We start from the raw sequence: 22,020 nt of genomic DNA, 5'->3' as shown, positions 1-22,020 counted from the left end.
CTGCTTCTGTATCCTCTGCGGACAGTGGCTAAATAACCTGGTTATCTATCAGACACAGTTCAAATCTTCACTGAGCCTGTTCTGGATGTATGTAGATATTGGGGATTTTCATTTCCTACGTTTAAATTTAACACTGATTCTGTTCTACATCAATACCTCAGTACTCTTTGAAGCATGCTGTTCATGAATATTTAAATAAAAAGTACACCATCTTTCAAGACGCAATATAATAAAAGATCTATCTGCAGTAAATCGCAAATTTACTTAGTTAGCCCTCTTCCTCACCAGTCTTGGGAAGATCAGTATCTTCCTCGCCATCCACCTCCACCGAGGCCAAAACATTGCTTTCTTCCTGTTGCTCCGTCTTCTTGAGAGTGGCGGAGCCTTCGTCCTGCTTCGCTGTCTCCCCAGCAGGGACGGGAGCCGTTGACGGCTCGCCCACGGGCTTTGCTGCTTTCACGCCGCCAGAAGTGATGTAGAGGAACTCTTCTCCAGGGAAGTGATCAATGTGATTGAAGAACAGATTGAAGCTGAGGGGGGTTAGGTTAGACTCAAGGCACAAGGGAAGCCGGGGTAGGGTAAGGGGTCACGTACGCGTTCGACTCTTCCTCTTCGCGGAAGATGCGATCGTAGATTTCTCGCTGCTTGAATTCGGAGATCTCCTTGTCATATTTGTCAAAGTCGATGGGATTTTTGCCTGATTCGACGGCCTTCCGGCTGTAGTTGGTGAACACGGGGCGTTCGAGCAAAAGGCCCAGTCCCGGGGCCTTGGGGATCGCAATCCGAGTAGGGCCGTATGTCTCGTCAATTCGCTCGGGATCGCATCCGCAACGGACAACCAAGGCGACCATGGCGACCATCTTACGGATTTGATGCATCATGAAACTCTGGCCGTGGACCTTCATGCTTAGCCATTCGGTGCCGTTGATGATGATTGGCGTCGGATTGGCATTGAAGGATTTAATCAGGCGTTTTGCCGAAGGATCGGTATATGTCTTCTGGATGGTATAGTTCCAAAACCTCTTGGTGCCAAGGTACTTATCCAGAGCCGCCTGGACTCGCTGTAGACGAGCGGGGGGGATCCGATAGGCCTTTTTAGCCTTGAGGTAGGCGGCTTTGATTTGCTTCACGGTTTGAATCACCTGAAGCCTTTTGGGGTCGATTGCCTCTTCACCACTCGCGTCCGGGCCGGCCTCGGTAGCCTGCAGAGAAGCAGCAGGGCTCTCTTGGGTTTCTTCCTGATCAGCCGGCGCACGCTTTTCTTCCCTTTCTTCAGAAGACGCCCTTGTGTCGTCGGTCCCGATATGAAGTGCCTTTTCAACCAAATCGCGGATGTCTTCGGGAAGCTGCTCGAGGATCGGCTTGACATAGTTCTCATCAGTTTCATCCCAGAAGCTGGCAACTTCCTCCTGCCTGGCCTTGTATGCATCAAGATCGCCTTCCTTCTCAGCCATCTTTACTAGCGCCCGCCCCAGGTGTGTGCTCGGATGCGGTGGGATAAAGCAATGCGTTGGAATCAAATACTCATAGATGCGAGAGTCACACATCTGGTAGCAGCTGAAACTCTTATTGGCAAGCTCGATACCCCAGACTCGGATCTGGGGGCTGAGCTTCTCATTGATCTTCTGCACAAGGTCCGGATCCTCCACAATCATTTTCAGGGACACGATATTCCCTGCCGCATGAACCCCCTTGTCGGTACGTGCGCATCGCACAAAGGAAGACTTCTTAGGATCGGCTGCGTTTGCCTTCGAGATAGCATCGGCTGCGACGAAGGCTGCGAATAATTCTCCCTCGATGGTCTTCTCTGTGGTACTCCTGTAGAATGGTTAGACTCACAAAACCTAGCAAGAACAATTCAACGGTCAATCGAACATTTGCATGCCATGGTAGCCTGTTCCCGAGTATCCAAGCAATACGGCGACCTTCTTCTTTGGCCGGCGTTTCTCGCTGTCAATATCCTCTTGCGGAAAGTGTGTGGCATAAATGGGCGTCACGAATTCGCCCTTTTCGCGCTTCTGTCGCTTGGTATTCTCTAACTGTTCATTTTGGCCTCGCTTATCTGTTTGTTGCCGACTTGCTTAGTTAGCTGATGGTTGGAGGATCAACGCGCTTTCCCCCCTCCTCTCTTCCCCTCTTCACCTCGGGTTCTAGTGAACATACCTCCATTCGGACCTACCCATATCGCGTCTCTTACGCTTATCACCAGCTCCTCCTTGTTCTCCGGAAGCGTCCATTGTGGTCCAAGAAGACTCGATTTATAAGTGTTCCAGGCTCTCTGAAACGACTCGGACTTCGGGGAGTGGGTGTGGAAAAGAGGGGTATTGACAGATATCAAACCAGGTATTGAACGCGCAATTGTGGTCCCAGGTGTCGCAGGTCTACCAGGAGAGCTCAGACGAAGTAAATTGCGTGCCTTCATCAAGAACTTCCAAGTACGCCGGGTTCGTCGTCTTGGGGGGATGATTTAATCGGTTTTTCTTTTTTAGCCCAGTCTCCGCATTAACTAGACCTAATTAAGCTTAGTTCAAAGGCTTATCGCACTAGTCCAAAGATAGCGATAATTTTAAGCCTCAGGCATTATTCGGTTCCGCCTTTGATCTCTTCGACACTCGGTGAGGATCTCAGCGTCTTTCATCTTCTCGCCAAGTCATCGAGAAGCGCACTGCCTACGGCGTCATCTCTCTGCATTGCGCTGTCTTTGGCTGAGCTAACCTGGCCATCTTCGACGTTCTAGCCCAGGAAAGATGCCTCTAAATTTCTCATGAACCGTTCAAAATCCAAAGACATAAAGAGCCGGACTTGACAGGAAAGCCCGTGCCGCTGCAAAGCATTGGCGTATTACACAACGTGAGACTTGCGCTAAAAGACTTCCAATAATCATGGATCTCGCGAACACCCTTATTCGGAGCGTCGTCCGAGCCTTTCATGAAACCCGCCACATCCTGGTCGTGGACGCACTCTTTATCCATTCAGTGTAAGAGGAGATCATGTTTATGGGGATTCGATTCAAGAAGTCCAAGAAGCTTACTGTGTCGCTGCTGCAGCCTCCATGCGGAAGATTTGGCGTTTCTACTGGGCATGCAACAGAAGGATCTACGGAAACTTTGCGGAAAACTGCGCGAGGAACGCCTTATCGCAGTGTATGATCTCCCCTTCTTTTCCCAAGTCTCGATCCAGTGAACTGACATTGTTACGCGTTTCCCTTCTTGTCCGCTGTACAGACATCAACGCGCTGAGCTTCGAGATGGGTCCACCCGGCCGGTCAACCGCGAATACTACTACATTCCCTTGCATCCCGTCATTGATGCGATCAAGTACAAGGTCTCCAAATTGACTTCGACAATCAAAGCACAGTATACACCGAGCGAGGAGCGCAAGGAATATATCTGTCTACGATGTGGATCGGAATGGACAGAACTGGATGTGCTCAGCTTGTTCTCGGATGAAGGATTCGAATGTCAGAACTGCGGCGCTATTCTGGAGAGAACGGAGGATGTAAAAGGGACAGAAGGCATCGATCGCACCGGTCACGAAAAGAACAGCAAGCTCATGAACCAACTGGACAAGATGCTTAAGCTTCTCAAGCAGATCGACTCCGTCGAGATACCACCCAATGACTTCGACACTGCCTGGGATCACAAGGTCGATGTCATCCGCAACCAACAAACACATCCGACCAGGACCGCCGTTGCAGCGCCACAGAAACATCCAGAGCTCGTCCGCGGCAACACAAAGACCGACGCTACCGCCCTCGAAATCTCCCTCACATCCACAGAGGAGAAGAGTGCCGCCGAACAGGCTGACGAAGTCGCCCGCAAGGCAGCTCTGGAGAAACAAAACGCACTCCCCATCTGGCACACGCACTCGACGGTCACCGCAGGGGCGGGCAACCTCCCCCTCAAGACGGAGATGGGCAGGATGATCAAATCCGAGATCAAAGCAGAGGATGAAGATCTGAAGCCAAATATTGACGCCCTCGACGACAAAGTCGCGGCCTACTATGCCGAGATGGCTCGCGAGCAAGCTCTGCAGGCACAGGCAGATGCCAGTAGCGCCGAGGACGACTCGGACGACTTCGACGATGACGAGGACGAGTTCGAAGACGTCGGCGGTGTATCTGCCAGCGGCTCTGCCACACCCTCAGCCGTCATGGGAGGAGGAGGAGGCGGCGGTCCCACAAGCGCCCCGGCCGGTGGGATTCCATCATCATCCATGACCGGAATCAAGCGTGAGCTCGATACCGAGTCCGGTAGCAGTAGTCTCCCCCGGACAGCAACGAATACGCCCTCGACCACTACCGAGGATGGCCCGGCGTTGAAGAAGATCAAAACCGAGCCCGGATTCGAACCGGCAGAGGTCAAGGTCAAGAAGGAGGAATCCTCGGACGAAGATGACGAAGAGTTCGAAGATGTATGATGATCTACCCCCAACACATCTACCATCTACCTACTACCCTTGTAAAACACAAATGTATCATGTCATTATACCACACGTTTTCAGTTATTAGCGCTGGCGCTTTAGTCTACGGCAACAGGAAAAGGGGAGGGAATCATGGATAACCATAAGATTAAATGAGAGTTCTTGCTATATTCTTAGCATTAATCACCTCATCCTTGATGATTAACCCATAGGACAGATTGTAGAATCCTTTATTTCATACTTACTATTTTAGTAAATATGTCCTCCGACAATAGAAGAAAAAAAAGCAAGCCAAAGGGTTCCATAATAAATCCAGACAAGACACTAAAGGAACAAGGTCTGAGACAAAGGGAAAAAAAAGAAGAGAAAAAAAAAAGAACCAATTCATCAAGCCCTGATTACAGAGATGTACACCTGGGGAAGGGATATTTGAACGCCAATCTATGCAAACAAGACAAGGGATTGAGTGGTCATAAATTCATCGCTCATATGTGATTGATCATAATCACATCATAAAAGTAAAGAGATAGAGAGTATAGAGGGGATCTACACATCTATCTTTGCTTTTCCTTTTTCTTTTCATGGAGATCCAGCTAGTCCAATCTCTGAATCACTCGCCATGAGCGAGTTGTCTTCCCATTCTTCTGGTGAGGGGAAATCAGACTCTGAACCCCATGTATTAGAAGACAACATGGACATAGGAAAGGGAGTCTTACCGGAAACTAGATCCTCGGGCAAATCGACCGACAACTCGTCGATAGCTGCGGTGATGGCTTGTGCGGTCAGTCATATTACCTAGAAGTATACATGGGGAAAAGAGGGAGGGGGAGGAATAGCATACCTTGAGCTTGTCGAACAAAGTCTTGATCTTCCTCACTTTCCTTATCAAAGTATGTATCCAGACAGTGCGTCAGAACTATGTTGATTGTCTCAACCACTCTGGCCTCGATATTCTGGCCAGGATTGACCAGGTACGTTTTCTGCAGTCGATCGACGCAGGTTCGGGCAAGCTCCCTTGCGATACTTGCCTGCTTGGCAGGCCAGTCTTCCGTCGAGTCCTGGTACTCTCTACCAAACAAGACATCCCGGAGGATCTCAAAGGTGGTGGCCCGGAGGGTCTTCTCGGGATAGATGAGTAACGTGGGTGCCCAGTCCGGGACCTTTTCCATGGCCTGTGTCGAGAACCATCGTTCATCGCGCCCGATTCTCTCGTTGTGACTGGCCATAAGACTGGTGAAAAACGTGAGATGCTCCTTGCCTCCACTGTTGTTGATCGATTCCACGCCCTTGGCAACGAAGTCAATCATTTCCACAATGCGCAGCTCGTCAGGGCTTCGCCGGCAAAAGACCAGCGTCCCTTCGAGGAAGGGGGTGCAGAGAGAAGCCGGGGCTACTCGCAGCCCTTCTTCTAGGGCTTTGCATATCGGATCGGTCAGATCACTGTCTGGCTCCCAATTCAAAAGCCAGCTTACAATGGCTCTGCAGGCCGGCGGATTGCTCTGCTGCTGAACGACTTTCTTCAAGAAGACCAGCTCGCGATTACGGCCGAGCGGTCGAATGAGAGCGTCTTCGGCCTCATTCAGGGAGTATTTTCCATCTTGAAGGGTACGCGGCGTCCCATATCTTGCTGTGACGGGGAGCGTCAGATCAATGTTCCCAAGCAGAGATATCAGGAAATCCATCATCTTGCGATACGAGAATCTGCGGCCCCGTTCCACCAACTTGTAGTATGCTAGGTAGTGTCGTTTCAGCTTCTTCGCATCTTCTCGATCAAGCCAGATGATCTCCAAGACCTTGACTAGGAAGCCGCTGTCAAGGATGACTCCAGCTTCTTGGATTCCAAAATCGCAAAGCAACAGTAGGAGGTCGAAATAGTCGTCCCACGACCGGCTCACTGTGTGAAGAATAGGCCACAAGCTCTCAAGCTTCACAACAATGCTCTCAAACGCATTCATAAATCGGACACGCCATTCCTCCTGCTCGGCCTCTCCAATAACGCTTGATTGCTCTGCCTTCTGTAAACGCGCGAGTGCCGAGACGACAATCCTGGAAAAGCTAGTTTTCACGGCGGCATGAGGACTTTTGAGTGCCAGGTTGCGGATTCCGTCTGGTTTATCCGTCACCCATTCAAGAACCCTGCAGGCTCCTTGTGGGCTTTCGTTGACGGTCCGGAGCAGCTCCGTAGCCAAGTTATCCAGTTCCATGGGCTCCCGCGTCCGCGAGATGAGCTGTTCCAATGTATCTAACGCGACGAAAACAGCTGACTTGCCTGTGCTGAGGTCGCCGGATTTGATCACGTCCCTTGCTCGCGAAAGCAGGTATCTCACAAAGAAAGCATGATGTGGATCCAAAAGACAGTACGCCCGAATAAAGACCTCATTCTCCATCGCGATGTGGTTTCTCAGCTCTACCGGCAATGGCACCCGCACGGGGATACTATTGGGAATCGGGCCGTTGGGTTCCTTGGCCGTCTCCATGCTGGAGACTCGCTGGTAAAACAACATGTAGGCGCTCCAGACCTTGTGGTACCGCATCTGGCCCATGGCCGCAGATTGCAAAGGGTCATTGGAACCACCAAAACACTGATCAGCGATTTTGGAAGGATCGAATCGGCTGACGTCCGAGTCATTGAACTCAACCCATGACCCTCTTCCATCGGCAGTCGGACGCTCTCGAATGTACGAGTAGTAGTGGCCCGATTCGGCAGTGCCACTGTGAACCAGTACACCGACGAGTTCGAACACATCCTGTGGCAGGTCGGAAGTCGGATCGGAAAGATACTCAACGGTAAAAGGACGCATGTCGATTCGGTCCGGGAATTGGAACTCATCGTTGATCTTACTGCGCATCATCGTGACCATATCAAAGTCAAACCGTTTTAGATGGAAGATCAAGTTGTCAGGAATATCTTTCAGACAAGCTCTCTTGACCGCATCGACGTGGCGTCCACATGAGGTGCAGGAATACTTATTGTCTAGTATACATGGTGAGTAGGTATTTCCGGACTTGGGTAGAATGCTCTGGATCGTGCTCACCTCCTTGCATGATTTCGCCCTCGACATATGCTTGAAGACTTTCTTCCAAACTGGCTTTACCCTTGATTTCGCACTGGATGGCGGAGAAGGGCTCCAGGCGCTCCGAGATGTGCGGACATTCCTTGGACTTGATCTGCTGGACTAGCTGCCCGCCATAAAATGACCGGAACTTCTTTTTCATCTCTGCGTCGGAGATTTGCGCTTCCCATCTATCGAATAAGAGATTGTAAAACTCATCCACGTCCATCTGGACGGTGACATCGATAGGTTCGTTGTCATATGTTCTAATTGTATCGACAAGGCCCTGGGGATCCACGCTTTTCAGCCATGTCTCCTGCATATTCCCAAAGACCTTCTTCGTCTCCTCGAGGAGCAGTTGGGATGATGTCGGGCACTCTGCCTGGAGCGAGAGCATGAATTCTCGGAATCGAACATTCATGAACAGCTGAGCAAGCAGAGAGTTCAAGTAGCATGTATTTGATAGGTTCTTGAGCCCTGCGTAGCCTTCTGGGGATCTGATCATTTTGTAGCGATCAAAGCACCATGTGAGAGAATACGTGTAGTCTGGTAGTGGACAAGTCAGAATTCATTTGAAATTCTCCTCTCCGAAACACACACACACACACACACAGACACATAGAGAGAGATAGAGAGAGACAAACCTTGAGGAATAATGTCTTCCAAGAGCTCGATGATTTTCGAGAAATTCTCATCTCGCTTACAGAGCAAGATCAATATATTGTACAGCTCTTGACGAGTCTGGGTATGCATCACCGGGATTTGCGGACTGATAGGTTCGGAGGTGGCAAGGGAAAGGTCCGGAAAGAGATAGTAGTTGAATAGATTTTCGACAAGATCTAAAGTATCGACTGGCATGGTGGTCGAATCGGCCAGATCCATGCACAATCTCAGCAGACGCGCGAAGCCAAGAACCAAGTAGTCCACAGGCTCACGGCCAACAAATTCCTCGGTTCGGTGACTGAGCATGATCCCACTCCATGTCTTGAGGTATTCGCCGAAAATGATGTCGCCAGGCGACTTTTCCGCCACGGAGCGAAACACGGACAGAGCAACCTCGAAGAATTCTCGAGACTGCGGCGCGTAGCCACTAGTTTTAGGGAAGGTACCTACGAAGGCCTCCCAGATGGCTGCCAGAATATCGATCCGTGTGGGATTGTCGACAACCGCAGAATTTTGAACATCCTCGTCTTGGACTTTGCCAGATTTTTTGCCCAGGTTCGACGGACCACAGATCATGGCGATGTTCTCGGCAATCTCCTTGCGGATGGCCCAATTCGGCTCGTCCAACAGCAACATGAAAATGAGATCATCAAGTTGCGTGTTCTGTTTCACGGTCCTCCAGAAGGTGTTGTCGCGAACCGAGCCTTCAACCAAGATGGCGAATGAGTTGCAGATGAGCTTTTGCGTCCCAGTAGCGGAGGGGCTAGTTACGGACAGTCGCCGGCCAGTCTCGATGAATGTGAGCAATCGCTGAACCAGAGGGGTTGGGTCGGAAACGATGCCCTGATCGACGCTGACTGGTGGTCGCACCAGGAAAGCTAAAAGCAGACACTCCACGAGATTGCAGGCAACCAGAAGCTTGATGTGGCTTTCCTCAAGCGATTCCGATATCTGAGGATGTGTCAAGCAGGAGACAAGCACCTGAATGCTGTGGGAAACAAATCCCTCATTTGGCATAGTCTAATAATGAGGGAGGAAAAAAAACAAGAAAACAAGTTAGCGCATTGGAAATCTTCTATGACAGAAAAAGGTAAAATAAAATAAAACGACGTAACGAACCTCGGGTGCTGCTTCTCGAAGGCATATCGAAAGTGCATGAACAGAGTAGAGCAGGTTATATGGATGTTCCAATGGGAAGATGTCTTTCTCGGTTTTGTCATTGGACTTGACTAGATCACGGACCCGATCTTGAGGAGGAAATACGACGAGAAAGTCGTATATCTAAAAAGATGGAAGAGTCAGATAATTTCTAGTTCATGAGGAGGGGGGGGTTGTTAGTGTGTGGGAACGAACCTCACGCGCCAAGTGGTCTTCGAGGTTGAGAAGGTCATACAGGTCATCGAAATGCTTCAGCACCTCCGAGTCAACGGGGTTCAATGATTGACGCCTCCCGGCGACTGGAGTTTCGTGGGCATCTGCGGTCTTGCGGAGAATCAGTAGGCCTGATCGAATTTTCATGTCACGAAGCGTGGCCTGGGGTGTTTCCTGTAGATCAATCTTTTGCCCGCCATAGATAGTGTCAAACTTGGAAAAGCCTGTGAGCTGCTTGAGACGATCGACCAACTCCATCGCCGTGGACAGGTCCCCGATGCTAAGCGTGCGGACTTTCGATTGTGTCCCGCCGCTAAAAGCCTGGTAGGGGATATCAATCAAATTGCCCTTTTCGGGTCGAGTCGGCAGCTGCGGGGGGGGACCCTGCGGAGGGCTGTATTGCGGTCGAGCCCGAAGTCCTTGTAGCAACTGACGCAGAAATAGTAACGCTCGACTGAACCGGAGCTCCTCTGCGCCCACTTCCCCGCCATCGAGCGGTACAACGGTCATGGAGGTGTCGTCACTGTCAGCCGAGGTGTCATTGAAAGCCTTTAATTTGGTGGCGGCCGACTTGAGCTGATCGACACAGCGATCCACCAAGGCAATGTGTGTTACTTCCACGGAAGCGCGCGATGACCGGCGGATGAGCTGGTGATCGAGATAGATATCGATCGCAAAGGAGGTTGCTTCCGTTTCAATGGAACCGGGAGGGGCGGTAAGGATAAGATTCCAGATGCGGTCCATGCCCGGTATCGACACGACCTCATCATCCACAGCAAACGGCGGCGGGTCAAAGCGAACCTCGTAGGTGATGGTCTGCTTCGCAAAGGCCAGGACCTCAAAGGAGTAGTCTACCGGTGCAACCTGGCCCAGGTACTCATGAATACACCGCTCCAGGAACGGGTTGCGCTTCATCGAGCGATTTGTTACGCTGCAGAGCATGTCCCAAAGAGCGGTTCTTCCCTGGGTAACCAACGCTTTGGACATGAAGATTTGGGACCAGATCATGTCACTGAGTTCGGGTGTGATGGTGTCGGGGGCCTTGTCGATGATCCGACTCAGCATCTGCACTCTCGACAGAAATCCGGTGCGAGAAAAGGGGTCAGTGAAATCGATCTGCTGGGTGTTCAGGGTGTGCGTGATTTCCAGGACGATCAAGCGGGTCAGGTCAAAGTCCACCGCCAGCTTTTGGATTTCTTGCGGGTCGTTGACCGGCAGCATGGCATTCAGAGCCTGGATACTGCCGACGGTGAAACTGTTCATTTCCGCAATGTCTTGGATGCATCGTTCGTACATTTCCAGCTTGTCTTCTTCACTCAGGCCGGCCCGAATGAATTGGGTCAGTTGCGCGCTGGCGAACTGTTGCACGAGGGTCTTTTGCTCGACGGGGAACTGAGGGTCGGCAGTGCTCTCGCGGATCAGTCGGACACACAGGCGCAGCGGAATGGCGTCGACATGCAGGGAAGTGCCGTGCAGGGCGTCGTAGGGTTCGAGACGCAGCCGTTCGGTGTGCTTCTCGCGAACCTGGTGCATCAGCTGCTCGCAGAACTCAATCACGCGGGCATCAAACCGATTTAGAGGCAGGGCGAGGAGCTTCGAGCAGAGATATAGCAAGGCCGGAGAGGATGGGAGATGCATGGGGAAGGTTTTGGTGAGCATGCTCAGGACTTCGGAGACGGTGCGTGGATCCTGGCTGTCGGTGACGGTCTGCCAGATGATATCAGTGTCGAGGTCGGTGTAGGTGGAGGTGACGACGAGAAAGCCGACAATGTTGCCGCTGCGACTGATGAGCTGTGGATGAGAGTCTACCCCGACAATGTACTCGACGATTTTGTTCTCCTTGAGGAAGTTTACCAGGTAGCGTACGATCGGGTGGTCGACGCCCGTGGGGCTTGTATGGATGTACTGCCGCCAGACACCCACGAGTTCGGACTGCATGGTCTCGACGCCATAGACCCTCAACTCCATGCGACCTTCCATGAAGTGTTTCTTCAGGACATTGAATTTCCAAGCAGAGAACATGACCTGAGGCATCTCATCGAAAGGGGTATCGTCCGGGAAGCGGATGTCTAGATCGAGCGCTAGTTGGCGGCAGAGATCGGCATCCTGATGAGCGATGGACAGGTAGGCAAAGGAGATGAAGCGGAAGATGGACTCGGTGGCCTCGCTCGTGATCCAGGGCGACTTCTTGTTGATGTGCATCTGGTATTTTTCGTCGGCGGCCCGAAAGAGAGTGTAGGCTTCCTTCAGCATGTGTGCATGCGTCGGGGAGTCAAGCAGCTCCTGGTCCGCTCCAAACTTCCTGCGTTCGCTGCCGGATTCGACGAGGTTGTGGGCAATGGTCAGGACGGAGATGAGGGCTGACGACAGCTGCGGCCAGCGCGGCAAGAGAGAGACGATGCTAGCGGCAAATGCGGCGAGATGGTGGAGGGCATCAATGGGTCCATCAGAAATCAGGTCGTTGACCCGGGCAACCATGTTGGCGATTTCAGCGCCGTACAGCCGCTCAAGGCTACGGGTAAACGGGATGTTGCCGATCTGTAGGATCCAACCCAACGCCGAGAGGTAGGTCTTTGACATGAAATCGGGAGCCGGTAAGTCGGGTTCCTCGGCCAGGTGGGTGAAGAGAACCGTATCCAAATGAACCAAATACATGGCAAGGCGAGCGAACGCGACAAAGAACTCTTCCAGCACCGGGATTGAGCTGCGACCATCGCTGAATTGCAAGTCTTGACTGTAATGAATTCGACAGACTGAAGGGGGGTTCTTCTCTTACGTTCTGCGCAGCAAGCATTCAATGATTCCAGGTAGATCCTCCCAAAAGTCTCTATCCTCAATAAAAGTGTCATATGTCAATTGATCGAGGATGTTGATGACGTCGTCGAGCCAGTTCTTGACTGCCATAAACACCGCGGCGTCATGTGCATGTCCTAAGTGTGTTTTGTTAGCTTCTGACCACCAAACACAGGAGAAAGCGGACGTCAGGCCTACTAACCCTTTTCAATCAATGCGCCAATCTCCTCCATATTCTCGCGCATATCGCGATTCCCATGCAGCCGGGGAAAGTTCTCCGCCAGAGGGACGGGGTCATGGATCTGAACGACCTCCTGCGGCGTGGGACGGTCCCCCATAGCGTCCGGGTCAGTATCGGCAGCACCAAGTATCCTCCAGTTCGACTCGGCGGGGTCTTGGTCCATATCCTCCACCTCTGCGACTTCTATCTCGGGGCTCTGGGAGGGCGAGGAGGAGATGGAGATGGCATTGGCGGAAGCGGCCGCAGTAGCAGCTGCGGCGGAGGGATCTGCAAAAGATTCTTCGATGCACGCTTCTTGATGGCCCTCCGAGGAGGCCGGCGTAGACATGGGTATGGGTCCTTCCTGTTCTGGGAGGGGTTCGAACTCGGCAGGCTCGGTGGGCTCAGTGGCCATCGGGGAGGAGGGGGGCTCTGGCGACTTCTTCATGCTGATGATGGCGACACGACTGGCAGGACGGTTCAGCTTGGAGGCGGCCTCCTCGACCGGCTCTTGTTCTGGCTCGTGTTCCTTCTCCTGTTCCTGCACGTGTTCGTGCTTCTTGTGTTCCGCCGCGGCGGAGGAGGCGGAGGCGGCCTCGTGGGCGGACAGGGACTCGCAGACGGCGCTGCCGCTGTCCAGACGAGGCCGTTTGCGCGTCGTGGGAGGGATGTCGTCGGGCTCTCCTTCCATCAGCCCGCTGTTCTGCTGCTCGCGCGAGGACTCTGGAGACGAAAGCGCAGCAGGCAGAGGAGGAGGGAGGGGAGTGCTGTTGGAGCTCTCTAGCGGGGCAGCTGCCATGACATTTTCCACCCCACTGACAAGTGAAAGAAAGAAGATCAAAATAATAAGGAAAGCAGGCGGAGCAAGAGAATAGGAATGGAATAAATTAAGATAAGAAGAAGTAAAAAAAAAGAAGAAGCAGGAGGTTAGGCAAAGGGACTGGGGGGAGAGAGAGCGAGGCTGCCTGGGGAGCTCTCAGCGGAGAGTTGAGCGGTAAAGCTTTTGTCGACAAACTGAGAGGTGCAGGGGACTCTGACGTTGCTGCGGAGAACACACAGGCGAATGGGAAGCTCGCGCAGTGTGTGTAGTAGAGAAATAGAGAAACGAAAATAGACAGAGGAATAGACAGAGGGATAGAGAGATCTCGATGAGAGACTTCTACGAGCTGCTCTGCTGAACGAGGCGGTTTAAGTTACCTACCCAGTTACTTACTCCGTACCTTGGATCGGGGTTGGTGAGAGAGACTGGGACAATAATGAGGGTAGCTCCCCCTAACCAGACAGCGAGGACCACCAATCGATGAGGATTATCAATTACTTGGATGCTATTATTTGTAGAAAATAGTATGAAATATAGTTATTTGATCTAGTTTAGAGTATAAGGTAGATAGATACCTATAGGGTACCTAGGTCTTAACTACTGGTAAGGCTCTATGTAGCTATGACTGTATACTATGATGCTTTTATTTAAGCTTACTATATACTGGATAATTCTATACTAAAGGAATCATATGGTTAAACCTTGGCTAAGTCTAGACTCTTGATAGTATGAATATAATGATGAAGCTGGCATGTCACATTCTACAGCAATGCTCAAGATGCAAGGGATTTATTTTTGGGATTTTTCTAACTTATTCTTATTCTTATTCTTTTTCTTTACTTTTTTATTTCAGGGAAATTGATAGAACAGGGTCATAGTCATCTTCGCGACCAGATCAGTCAGTCTTCATAACCTTCGTCGAGAGAAAGCAAGAGAGCAACCAATCAAAAAGCTTCTGGGCTTCCAAAACGCTCTGGAAGGACTGCTCGATCTGCGCGGACGACAGACACGAGGACGCTGTGTCTGCCACAAGCTGCCTGCAAAATCCGCACCCCCGCTCTGCAGGTGGACAAATCCAGGATCACGAAATGCAGACAGCAGATGAGAGGGACTTCTTTCAACCGCGGGTTCTGTGCGAGGCACTGCGCTTGTTGGGCAGCGCAAGGGACCGGACCGCTAAGGGGGCTCTCATCGCACTTGATATGGCGGGCTCTGTTTATTTAACAACTAGCAGGCCTAGATGGTATCATGCGTATATTTATTTGAACTGGGCACTTACCAACAGGTACGACATCTGGTCTTTGATTGCTTCGCACCGACTCTGCATGTTTATTTAGATGCAGAATAAGCAGGAACCTTCACAGGGCTGAGCCGTTGGGTCTATCAATAGAACCGACTATGCGGTTTGAAAGCTGTCAAGGTCTTCAGGTACGCAGATAGTGGAGTTGAAGTCCCCCATACCGCCTCCTGGTTATAAGAACTTGTTCTGGCTGCAAGGGTTGGTGAGTGGCGCTGCGAGCGACATGTACGTCGATCATCGGCAGGGGTTGTTGGAGGAGTGAACAGAGAAGCCTGAGCAGTAGCATGATGAATAACAATGATTTCTAAGTCTCTATCAAGTCCTCGTTTTACTTTCCAATAGACCAGCCAGTTAGGGAGAGACTTCTTTGGATGTACAACGTCAATTCTCTCCTTGAAAACGCAAGGGATAATAGAATACCGTTTATGCTCATCTCATGTTGAAAACATTGTAAGTCTGTTTCTCTATATTTTATATTGATAGTGGCTGACATCGCTGTTAGAGTCTATCGGTGAATAGCTGTATACTGTCAGTGGCAGAGGAAGAACCATTATTACTGTAACTACCCCTATCACTCTGTCATGGTCGTTTCGATCTTGCGGATGACTCGGGCTGGATTGCCAAAAGCCAAATGGAAAGCAGGAACATCCTGCAGAAATGCACAATCAGCAAGCCATAGCCACGGATAGAAAAACCAAAGCTCTACACGCACCTTTGTCACAACACTACCAGCGCCAATTGTCGCACCCCTGCCGATAGTGACGCCCTGTAGGATTGTGACATTGCCAGCAATCCAGCAGTCCTCGCCGATATGGATCTCCTGGCCTGTCTCTGGCCCTTCCAGACCGTTCCGCACTGCCGGATCCAGCGGGTGCCTGCCGCTATACATACTGACGTTGGGGCCCATTATCGTCCGCGCGCCGATCGTCACCAGACACGTATCGACGATAGAACAGTTGTAGTTGATGAACGAGCCCTCGCCCACCTTCACATTGAACCCGTAGTCCATCCGAATGGGCGGTTCGATCCACGGCTCTCGCTCGAATAGGGCCTCGTCCTGCGCGGGGTCATCGAGCTGGGGCGGCAGCGGGGTCGGGTCCTCAACGATGCTTATCCAGTAAACCACTGTATTGCTGTTCTCTTTTTCTTTTTCTTTTTTTTTTGCGGGTACAATCTGGTTCTTTTGAAGACTCACTCTCTCCACAGCTCCACCAGGCGTCGACGCGAGACTTCCTCGCCTGCGTTGTTGTACCGATGGGTCGCGCGTTGGCACCGGCGTCGGGCTGCGGTCAGCTCAGGGGTAAAGGCGCGGTACAGCTCCCCTCGAAGCATTTTCTCCTTTTCGGTCGGCGCTGCCATGGTTAAGAAGTTGCCTAGCAGTTAATCAAAGAAACTCTCGGTGACTCCAGTCTTTGATATGTGATATGATGGGTGGTTGGATGGTTGGATGGTCGGATGTTCTCTGTTCTTTGTCTGGTTCTGTTCCGCAGCTAGCGCCAAAACAATAGGAGGAGACATCATATTATTCTTTCTATTCTTGGACTCCGCCCACTATTGTTCCTCTGCGTCTGGATAGCAGAGGGAAGAAAAGAGAATAGAAAGCCGTCATGAGAGCTTTTCTGCTCCGTTCGTTCGTTTTATTTGCTTGATCGTCCACGCTCTCTCGCCGTCCCAGCAGCGTCATCGGCCGTCATCCCTTTCCTCGATACAGAGTACCCTCCCACCAGCGGCAGCAGTTTCTCGTCGTCCCATACTGTGGAAAGTCTAGAACAAGAAGAAACAAGAAAAAAAATGGCTACCGACGCAGCGGCATTCGCCGCTCTTCATGATTCGAGCACAGCCGATACCCTGTGGCCGATCGAGGACGGCTCCGATGGGCAGCCTGGTTGGCGTCCAGCACGGCCGGCGATGAGCCCACAACCCCCCGTGATGGATATGTCAACGTACCCTGGGGGGGAGAAATCCCTTGCAGGCATCTCATTGAGAGCGTTCGTCATTGGTGTCACCCTCGGGGTGTCTGTGTGTCTTACAATCGTGGTGTGCCCCTTCACATCGCTGTGGCGAGTGCCATTCTTCCTCGCCTCGCTGAGTCTCTTCCATTTTCTCGAATACTACGTGACAGCTCGATACAACACGAGATATGCCTCGGTGTCTGCCTTCCTGCTTACCTCGAACGGCTGGGCCTACAACGCCGCGCACACCTCGGCCGTGGTGGAATGTATCGTGGCTTCTTGTCTGTTTCCGGATAGCTACACCACGTGGACCGCACCCGTCTATGGCGTCAAGGTGCATGTTGTGGTCGGGGTGGTCCTCATGGTGCTCGGCCAAATGGTTAGAACAGTAGCGATGGCACAGGCCGGCAGTAACTTCAACCACACGGTCCAGGTCGAGCATAAGGAAGGGCATAGATTGGTGACCAGCGGGGTCTACCGTCTGTTCCGCCATCCCAGTTACTTCGGGTTTTTCTGGTGGGGGCTAGGAACGCAACTGGTCTTGGGGAACGTCGTCTGTTTTGCGGTGTATGCCGTCGTTCTGTGGAGGTTCTTCCACAGTCGAATCGAACGTAAGTTTTTTTTTTCTCTGTCGGTCCTACCAGCCTATTAAAAAAACCCCCCCTTATTCTGAAAATTCGCTCGTATTATCTAGGGGAAGAAAGATTCCTGGTTCTTTTCTTCGGAGACGAATACCGCAATTACAAACAACACACCTGGGTGGGTATCCCTGGGATTATCTGACGAACGAAACTAGACAACTAGTTACTCAGCGGCGGTGTACTACATATCTTCGCCTCGGGGCGATTCGGCCTTGTCAGAGACAAATACCATGCATCTTATTTTTATTTTCGCTCCCTATTCCCGTGCCTTATTTTCGTGTATTCTCTTTGGTTAGACAAGGCCTCCTGTGGTCCCCCGTCATCATGGTGTCACGGGTGAGCCAGGGATAGACCAGGGCATTGGCGAGCAAGCAACAACAGGTTTGGCTCCGTTTGACCGTTTATTCCCTGCCACCGCACACTCTTCTGCTGCTGTAATACTTGCGGTCTGGGCCCTGCTTCACTGGTCTTTCCCCGCGCCTGCAATAATGCGTGGTGGGCCGACCGGCCAGACGCCCAGAGCCACACCGCCAGCCTCATTTTGTTGATGATTCACTGTTGGGCACCGTTTTGTGTGCGTGTTGCTGCCAGTCGCGGCCAAATAAGCCCCCTCCTGCTGGTTCCTGGCTCCTGGGTAATGTTTATGTTATGTATCCTGCTTGCCGTCTCTTCCTCTCTCTCCATCAACCCTTCCGCTCGCCCTTCCTCGCCCTTCAGTCCCGGCTCCCTCCGCTTGTCATCTTGACCGATTTCCCTCCAATCAATTTGGAGATGAGCCTAGCCAACGCATTGTCAGCGACATATGATCTAACTTCTCGTCGTCGATACTTATTTATCGTTGAGACCACTGGCACCTAACAGGAATTTTGGCTGGTGTTGGCACCTAAACTCACCTTCACCCCCTCCCTCCCAATCCACTACTGGTGGCCTACACCGCGACTCCACAATTGACTGCTTACGCCATCAACGTCGCTATGTGTCGCAGTCGAACTCACGTCCACAAGCCCTGTGGCTGCGTGACGGACCACGTCTACATCTGTCGGCACTTCCCTGTTCGACCTCCACGGGAGGCCCCCGGCGGGTGCAGCCGCTATACCACCTATACGGCACCTCACTTCACACCCGAGGCCCTTGGTCGCTGTCCACACTCGTACACGGCCTTTCCAGATTTCTTGGATCCGTACCCATGCCCCGTCCACCTGAGGGCTCTGAATAATAGCGGCTCACGATGGGAGGCCGGTTCCCAGAGACTCATCAAGCCAGCCTCACAGGGCCTTGGCGGCCACCCGGCGGAGAGAACGCTATCCATCTGGGATGCCGATTCAGACAACGATAAAAGCCTCAGCAGAAGCAGCAGTACCAGCAGCAGCAACAACAACAATAATAATAACAACAAACGCAAGAAGCGACAATCTTCACGGCATGCATCTACATCCTCCCGAGGACTAGAGATGGACGACAACCTCTACTTCTCGTTTGGCTCGTTCGAGGAGAAGCAAGAATCGCTCCTGCAGATCCCTCGGACCCATCGATCCCTCAGCGAGGGATACGAATCCTTCCCGCTCTTCAACCAGTACCGACAAGACAGCGAAGACGACTGTGGACAGCAGCACCTGCTCATCCAGGGAAAAGGCGAGTTGGACTCGCCGTCTGCCTACATCGCCCGCGCTCAATTCATCCTCCGGCGCGAGCTGTCTAGTGTCGATGGCGACAGTGATACCGACTTCTCCCCGTCCTCCCTGGGCTCTCAACCCTCCTCCATATCAAGCCACGACGGAGACGCACAGCACCACAACTCCCGGCCTAGCAGCCCGACATACAAGGCCAAGTCGTGGCTCTGGAGGCTCGTCGGCGGGTTTGGCGGCGCCTCCGAGCTCCCGGAACAGGAGTTACGAGCGCATTCGCATTCGCGCACCTCAACGTTTTGATACCCTCTCGGCATTTCATGGTTTCTTATTTCTCTGGAGATACCTCTTCGCTTCTTCTCTGTACATTCAACAATTACTCCTTCACCAAGGCACATCCATCATTCAAAGACGGCGCACGGGGCATTTCTACGGCGGTCGGCATTGTGAGGTGTTCGATTCATACCAACCATAATATAGATCAAATATAAAAATCAGAAAATCTACCAATAATCATTACTTTTCCACTGTAAAGTAAATTTCAACTAGAAAGCTTGGTAATATATACATAATTATGTAGTATGCCGGTTATACTGGTATCATAAGTGGGATGATTATCATCACAGTTTAGTTTCGGGAGCGGGGTCCACCGCACCAGTCATATACAAACCATCAGGGTCAGGATCAGCATGGCCCAGTCCAGGCTGTAGATGATCCGGATCTGACGGACCGTAGAGGAGGAGCTCCCGCCCGCCGCCCGTGCACCACCAGGTCACGCAGAAGTGGGCGCGTTCGACGTCCATCTCGCCGCCGCTAAGGCCCTCCCAGAAGCGATCGATACAGAGGGCTCGCATGTCTGGGACGGTCCCGGAGTCAGCAGCTGTGGGGATGAGATGGATCAATTGGGCGGCGAGAGGAAGCCACTCTTGTAGATCGGGGACACGAAGGAAGCACAGAGAGTCGATCAGGGCGAGCACAAGGACGGCCTGCTCGGTTAAGGCAGCTATCGTCGTTGGGTCTGAAGATAAAGAGGAGGAGGGGGAGGAGGAGGCCTGCACCTGGGTCTGTGCGGCTGCGTTGGGCGATGGTGGCAGGAGGGAGGTCGAAGCACTGCGGGCGCGCTCGTGCAGCGTCTCGAGCAGGATGGAGGGGAGGAGAGGCTGGTTGTTGGCCAGAGGGGAGGGAGGGGCCGTGACTTGCATGACGGTTTTGAAGGCCAGGCGAAACTGCCGCGCAGAGAGATTGTGGGGGAAGACCTGCAGATGGTGTTAGACAACACATCCATCGAATACGAGTAAACCAGAATAAACGAAACATACTGTGAAAAGAGTTTCCACGTAGAATGGAAGATGTTTCGCGGTAATATCGGCGTTCTGGGGAGTGGCGAATACAGAGAGGACGACGCTATGCGCAGCTTCGAAGATCTCCAGCAGGTGAGGGTGCCCCCCCGCGGCGAGATAAGGGGTCGCAGCAGATATCAACAGCTCCTCATTCGCTACCTCGGAGAGCACAGGTGTAAAGTGCTCTGCAGTATTGAGGAAGAAGGAATCGAGACACCTCTCCAGTGGATGTCCCGGAATCTGGCCCATTTCGCTCGGTTTGATGCTCCGGAGCAGGTTCTCCGCAAGGTCTGGGTACTGGGAGAGGATATCCACCGCAGCAAGAGTCACAAACAGGTGCTGAGACGATGCGTTTTGTGCAACGCGCGATGAGATAAAATGGACACCCCGAAGAATGTGTAGGGTCTGCATGCAAAGATAGGGAGCAACTTGTGAGAATAAGAGTCAGTCGCAGCACGGAGCAAGTAGCTTGTGATAACTCACCTGCGTCAGAAGCCAACATGTGATCATTGATCACCCTCCCCAGTACGGCCCGAAGGAGAATAACAATCGAATAAAGGCTGTTACGAAGCATTTTCCACAATACCGGCAAGGTGGTCTGGATTGACTCCACGTCCAGGAACTCGATCTCCTCAGAAACATCCACCTCAGACAGTTTGTTCAGGCGCCATTGAACCATCAACGTGCGAACAAAGTCAGCAACCGAGTCCACTGTCTGCGAGATCAGTCGGGAATTATGGACACTTTCCAGCGCGTGAGCGATGAGTCGTGACAATGGTCCCAGCGAGGAAACGAGGGGACTCGAAGACATTGCAGTGACGCGAGCATACGTGGGCGACTCAGCAGGCCACTGGAACTTCTTCCCCGGCGCTTCGACGATATCGTTATCAATCGCACCCAGAAAATATCCCCCTTCCAGACCCTCGGACGAAGAGAAGGCTGCCTGCACCAATATCGGAAGGAGCCGGTCGTAGTCCAGCCTCGTCCTCTCCAAGTCCGATAGGAGGCCAAATGTGTAGTTCAGAACCATAGTGACGCAGTATCCTTCGATCCCAGGGCTAGCAGGGTCAATTTCATCGAGCGCCATCTGGGCGGCCGTCACCAGAGCCGACTCCAGCTTGCTCTGGATATTGGATGGAAGGCCTTGTCTGTTCTGTCCTTCAAATCCGATCAGGATCCCGCCAATGAGCAGCAGATGTCTCCAGCGCGGCGACTTCCCATCCGCCCCGTTGACCACGGCCTTTACCCACCCTTCTCGCTCGATCTTCTTCTGTCTTCCGTGTAGTATGAACGGCTCTTCCACCCCGTCGTTCTGCATCACAGCGTAGGCAGCCGTGTTGAACACGCTGATTATCCGCCGACACGTCTGTAGATCCACATCATGATCCCAGATCGCAGGCGCAAAAAGCAATTGCGACGCCAGTAAGGTGATATTCAACGGATTCGTAAGCGCGGACAGGAGGCTGGTGGCCGTGGGTAGGAGACTAGGCAAGCAGGCGTCAGTGTCTCCAGAGAGCTTATCACATGGAATGATCGGGGCTCATCTCACGCAAAGGCATCATAGGGCTCAGCCGTCGCATGCAGCGACCGCAGAAGAGCTGCCAGGGAGCGCTCAGTTGCCATAATCCACCCAACTCGTCCCAGATCACTTTGTTTGAAAGATGGTGGTGGTTTATGTTTACTGAGTATATTACTCAAGCGTCGTCCGCGGATCTCCCAGCCGAGGCCCAGTCACGGGGCCGTGCAGGTACAGTACAAACTGTGCAAACTGTGCAAACAAGCTTCCCATCAATCCCCCAACAACCACCCCAGCACTATTG

At 52.3% G+C, this 22,020-nt stretch overlaps 7 protein-coding genes across 7 annotated transcripts; 3 read left to right on the top strand and 4 right to left on the bottom strand.

The window, feature by feature from the left end:
* Positions 1-169: 169 nt before the first annotated feature.
* ASPZODRAFT_21083 (hypothetical protein) lies at positions 170-2,394 on the bottom strand. Its single transcript, XM_022727715.1, has 4 exons — positions 2,164-2,394; positions 1,876-2,076; positions 595-1,818; positions 170-530 (listed from the first exon to the last, which is right to left on the bottom strand). The coding sequence occupies exons 1-4, from the start codon at positions 2,235-2,237 to the stop codon at positions 269-271; spliced, it is 1,761 nt and encodes a 586-aa protein (XP_022585033.1). The 5' UTR covers positions 2,238-2,394; the 3' UTR covers positions 170-268.
* A 229-nt stretch (positions 2,395-2,623) lies between these two features.
* ASPZODRAFT_126408 (hypothetical protein) lies at positions 2,624-4,594 on the top strand. Its single transcript, XM_022721489.1, has 3 exons — positions 2,624-2,977; positions 3,048-3,143; positions 3,225-4,594. Exons 1-3 carry the CDS (start codon positions 2,883-2,885, stop codon positions 4,417-4,419), a joined length of 1,386 nt encoding a protein of 461 aa, XP_022585032.1. The 5' UTR covers positions 2,624-2,882; the 3' UTR covers positions 4,420-4,594.
* A 407-nt stretch (positions 4,595-5,001) lies between these two features.
* ASPZODRAFT_148016 (hypothetical protein) lies at positions 5,002-13,321 on the bottom strand (the record flags this gene model as incomplete). The annotated part of the gene is made up of 9 exons (XM_022725314.1): positions 5,002-5,087; positions 5,139-5,195; positions 5,264-7,396; positions 7,458-8,021; positions 8,120-9,158; positions 9,258-9,419; positions 9,492-12,243; positions 12,286-12,439; positions 12,505-13,321. 9 exons carry the CDS (start codon positions 13,319-13,321, stop codon positions 5,002-5,004), a joined length of 7,764 nt encoding a protein of 2,587 aa, XP_022585031.1.
* Positions 13,322-15,213: 1,892 nt separating this feature from the next.
* ASPZODRAFT_55995 (hypothetical protein) lies at positions 15,214-16,001 on the bottom strand (the record flags this gene model as incomplete). The annotated part of the gene is made up of 3 exons (XM_022728580.1): positions 15,214-15,291; positions 15,406-15,751; positions 15,838-16,001. 3 exons carry the CDS (start codon positions 15,999-16,001, stop codon positions 15,214-15,216), a joined length of 588 nt encoding a protein of 195 aa, XP_022585030.1.
* A 248-nt stretch (positions 16,002-16,249) lies between these two features.
* Positions 16,250-17,580, top strand: ASPZODRAFT_197404 (hypothetical protein). Its single transcript, XM_022727470.1, has 3 exons — positions 16,250-16,416; positions 16,471-17,205; positions 17,289-17,580. Exons 2-3 carry the CDS (start codon positions 16,551-16,553, stop codon positions 17,375-17,377), a joined length of 744 nt encoding a protein of 247 aa, XP_022585029.1. The 5' UTR covers positions 16,250-16,416; positions 16,471-16,550; the 3' UTR covers positions 17,378-17,580.
* A 50-nt stretch (positions 17,581-17,630) lies between these two features.
* On the top strand, positions 17,631-19,322 carry ASPZODRAFT_197365 (hypothetical protein). The gene is made up of 2 exons (XM_022727468.1): positions 17,631-18,085; positions 18,154-19,322. The coding sequence occupies exons 1-2, from the start codon at positions 17,884-17,886 to the stop codon at positions 19,161-19,163; spliced, it is 1,212 nt and encodes a 403-aa protein (XP_022585028.1). The 5' UTR covers positions 17,631-17,883; the 3' UTR covers positions 19,164-19,322.
* Positions 19,323-19,382: 60 nt separating this feature from the next.
* ASPZODRAFT_126405 (hypothetical protein) lies at positions 19,383-21,886 on the bottom strand. The gene is made up of 4 exons (XM_022721488.1): positions 21,750-21,886; positions 20,684-21,684; positions 20,180-20,628; positions 19,383-20,116 (listed from the first exon to the last, which is right to left on the bottom strand). The coding sequence occupies exons 1-4, from the start codon at positions 21,821-21,823 to the stop codon at positions 19,481-19,483; spliced, it is 2,160 nt and encodes a 719-aa protein (XP_022585027.1). The 5' UTR covers positions 21,824-21,886; the 3' UTR covers positions 19,383-19,480.
* Between the last annotated feature and the right edge of the window lie 134 nt (positions 21,887-22,020).

The sequence above is a fragment of the Penicilliopsis zonata genome, assembly GCF_001890105.1.
Source record: "Penicilliopsis zonata CBS 506.65 unplaced genomic scaffold ASPZOscaffold_1, whole genome shotgun sequence".
Lineage (NCBI taxonomy): Eukaryota > Fungi > Ascomycota > Eurotiomycetes > Eurotiales > Aspergillaceae > Penicilliopsis > Penicilliopsis zonata.
Note: the sequence above shows the minus strand (reverse complement) of the source record. Positions and strands in the feature narration are given on the sequence as shown.

Bases quoted from the DNA above. Each gene is read 5' to 3' on its own strand.
- ASPZODRAFT_21083 (XM_022727715.1), bottom strand. From the start codon at position 2,237: ATGGACGCTTCCGGAGAACAAGGAGGAGCTGGTGATAAGCGTAAGAGA. The intron at 2,077-2,163 runs GTATGTTCACTA...TAACTAAGCAAG, and splicing joins ATGGGTAGGTCCGAATGGAG to TCGGCAACAAACAGATAAGC. The intron at 531-594 runs GTACGTGACCCC...AACCCCCCTCAG, and splicing joins GAAGAGGAAGAGTCGAACGC to CTTCAATCTGTTCTTCAATC.
- ASPZODRAFT_126408 (XM_022721489.1), top strand. From the start codon at position 2,883: ATGGATCTCGCGAACACCCTTATTCGGAGCGTCGTCCGAGCCTTTCAT. The intron at 2,978-3,047 runs GTAAGAGGAGAT...TCGCTGCTGCAG, and splicing joins GCACTCTTTATCCATTCAGT to CCTCCATGCGGAAGATTTGG. The intron at 3,144-3,224 runs GTATGATCTCCC...TCCGCTGTACAG, and splicing joins GAGGAACGCCTTATCGCAGT to ACATCAACGCGCTGAGCTTC.
- ASPZODRAFT_197404 (XM_022727470.1), top strand. From the start codon at position 16,551: ATGAGCCCACAACCCCCCGTGATGGATATGTCAACGTACCCTGGGGGG. The intron at 17,206-17,288 runs GTAAGTTTTTTT...CGTATTATCTAG, and splicing joins CTTCCACAGTCGAATCGAAC to GGGAAGAAAGATTCCTGGTT.
- ASPZODRAFT_197365 (XM_022727468.1), top strand. From the start codon at position 17,884: ATGTATCCTGCTTGCCGTCTCTTCCTCTCTCTCCATCAACCCTTCCGC. The intron at 18,086-18,153 runs GCACCTAACAGG...CTCCCAATCCAC, and splicing joins ATTTATCGTTGAGACCACTG to TACTGGTGGCCTACACCGCG.
- ASPZODRAFT_126405 (XM_022721488.1), bottom strand. From the start codon at position 21,823: ATGGCAACTGAGCGCTCCCTGGCAGCTCTTCTGCGGTCGCTGCATGCG. The intron at 20,629-20,683 runs GTGAGTTATCAC...TATTCTCACAAG, and splicing joins CATGTTGGCTTCTGACGCAG to TTGCTCCCTATCTTTGCATG. The intron at 20,117-20,179 runs GTATGTTTCGTT...CACCATCTGCAG, and splicing joins ACGTGGAAACTCTTTTCACA to GTCTTCCCCCACAATCTCTC.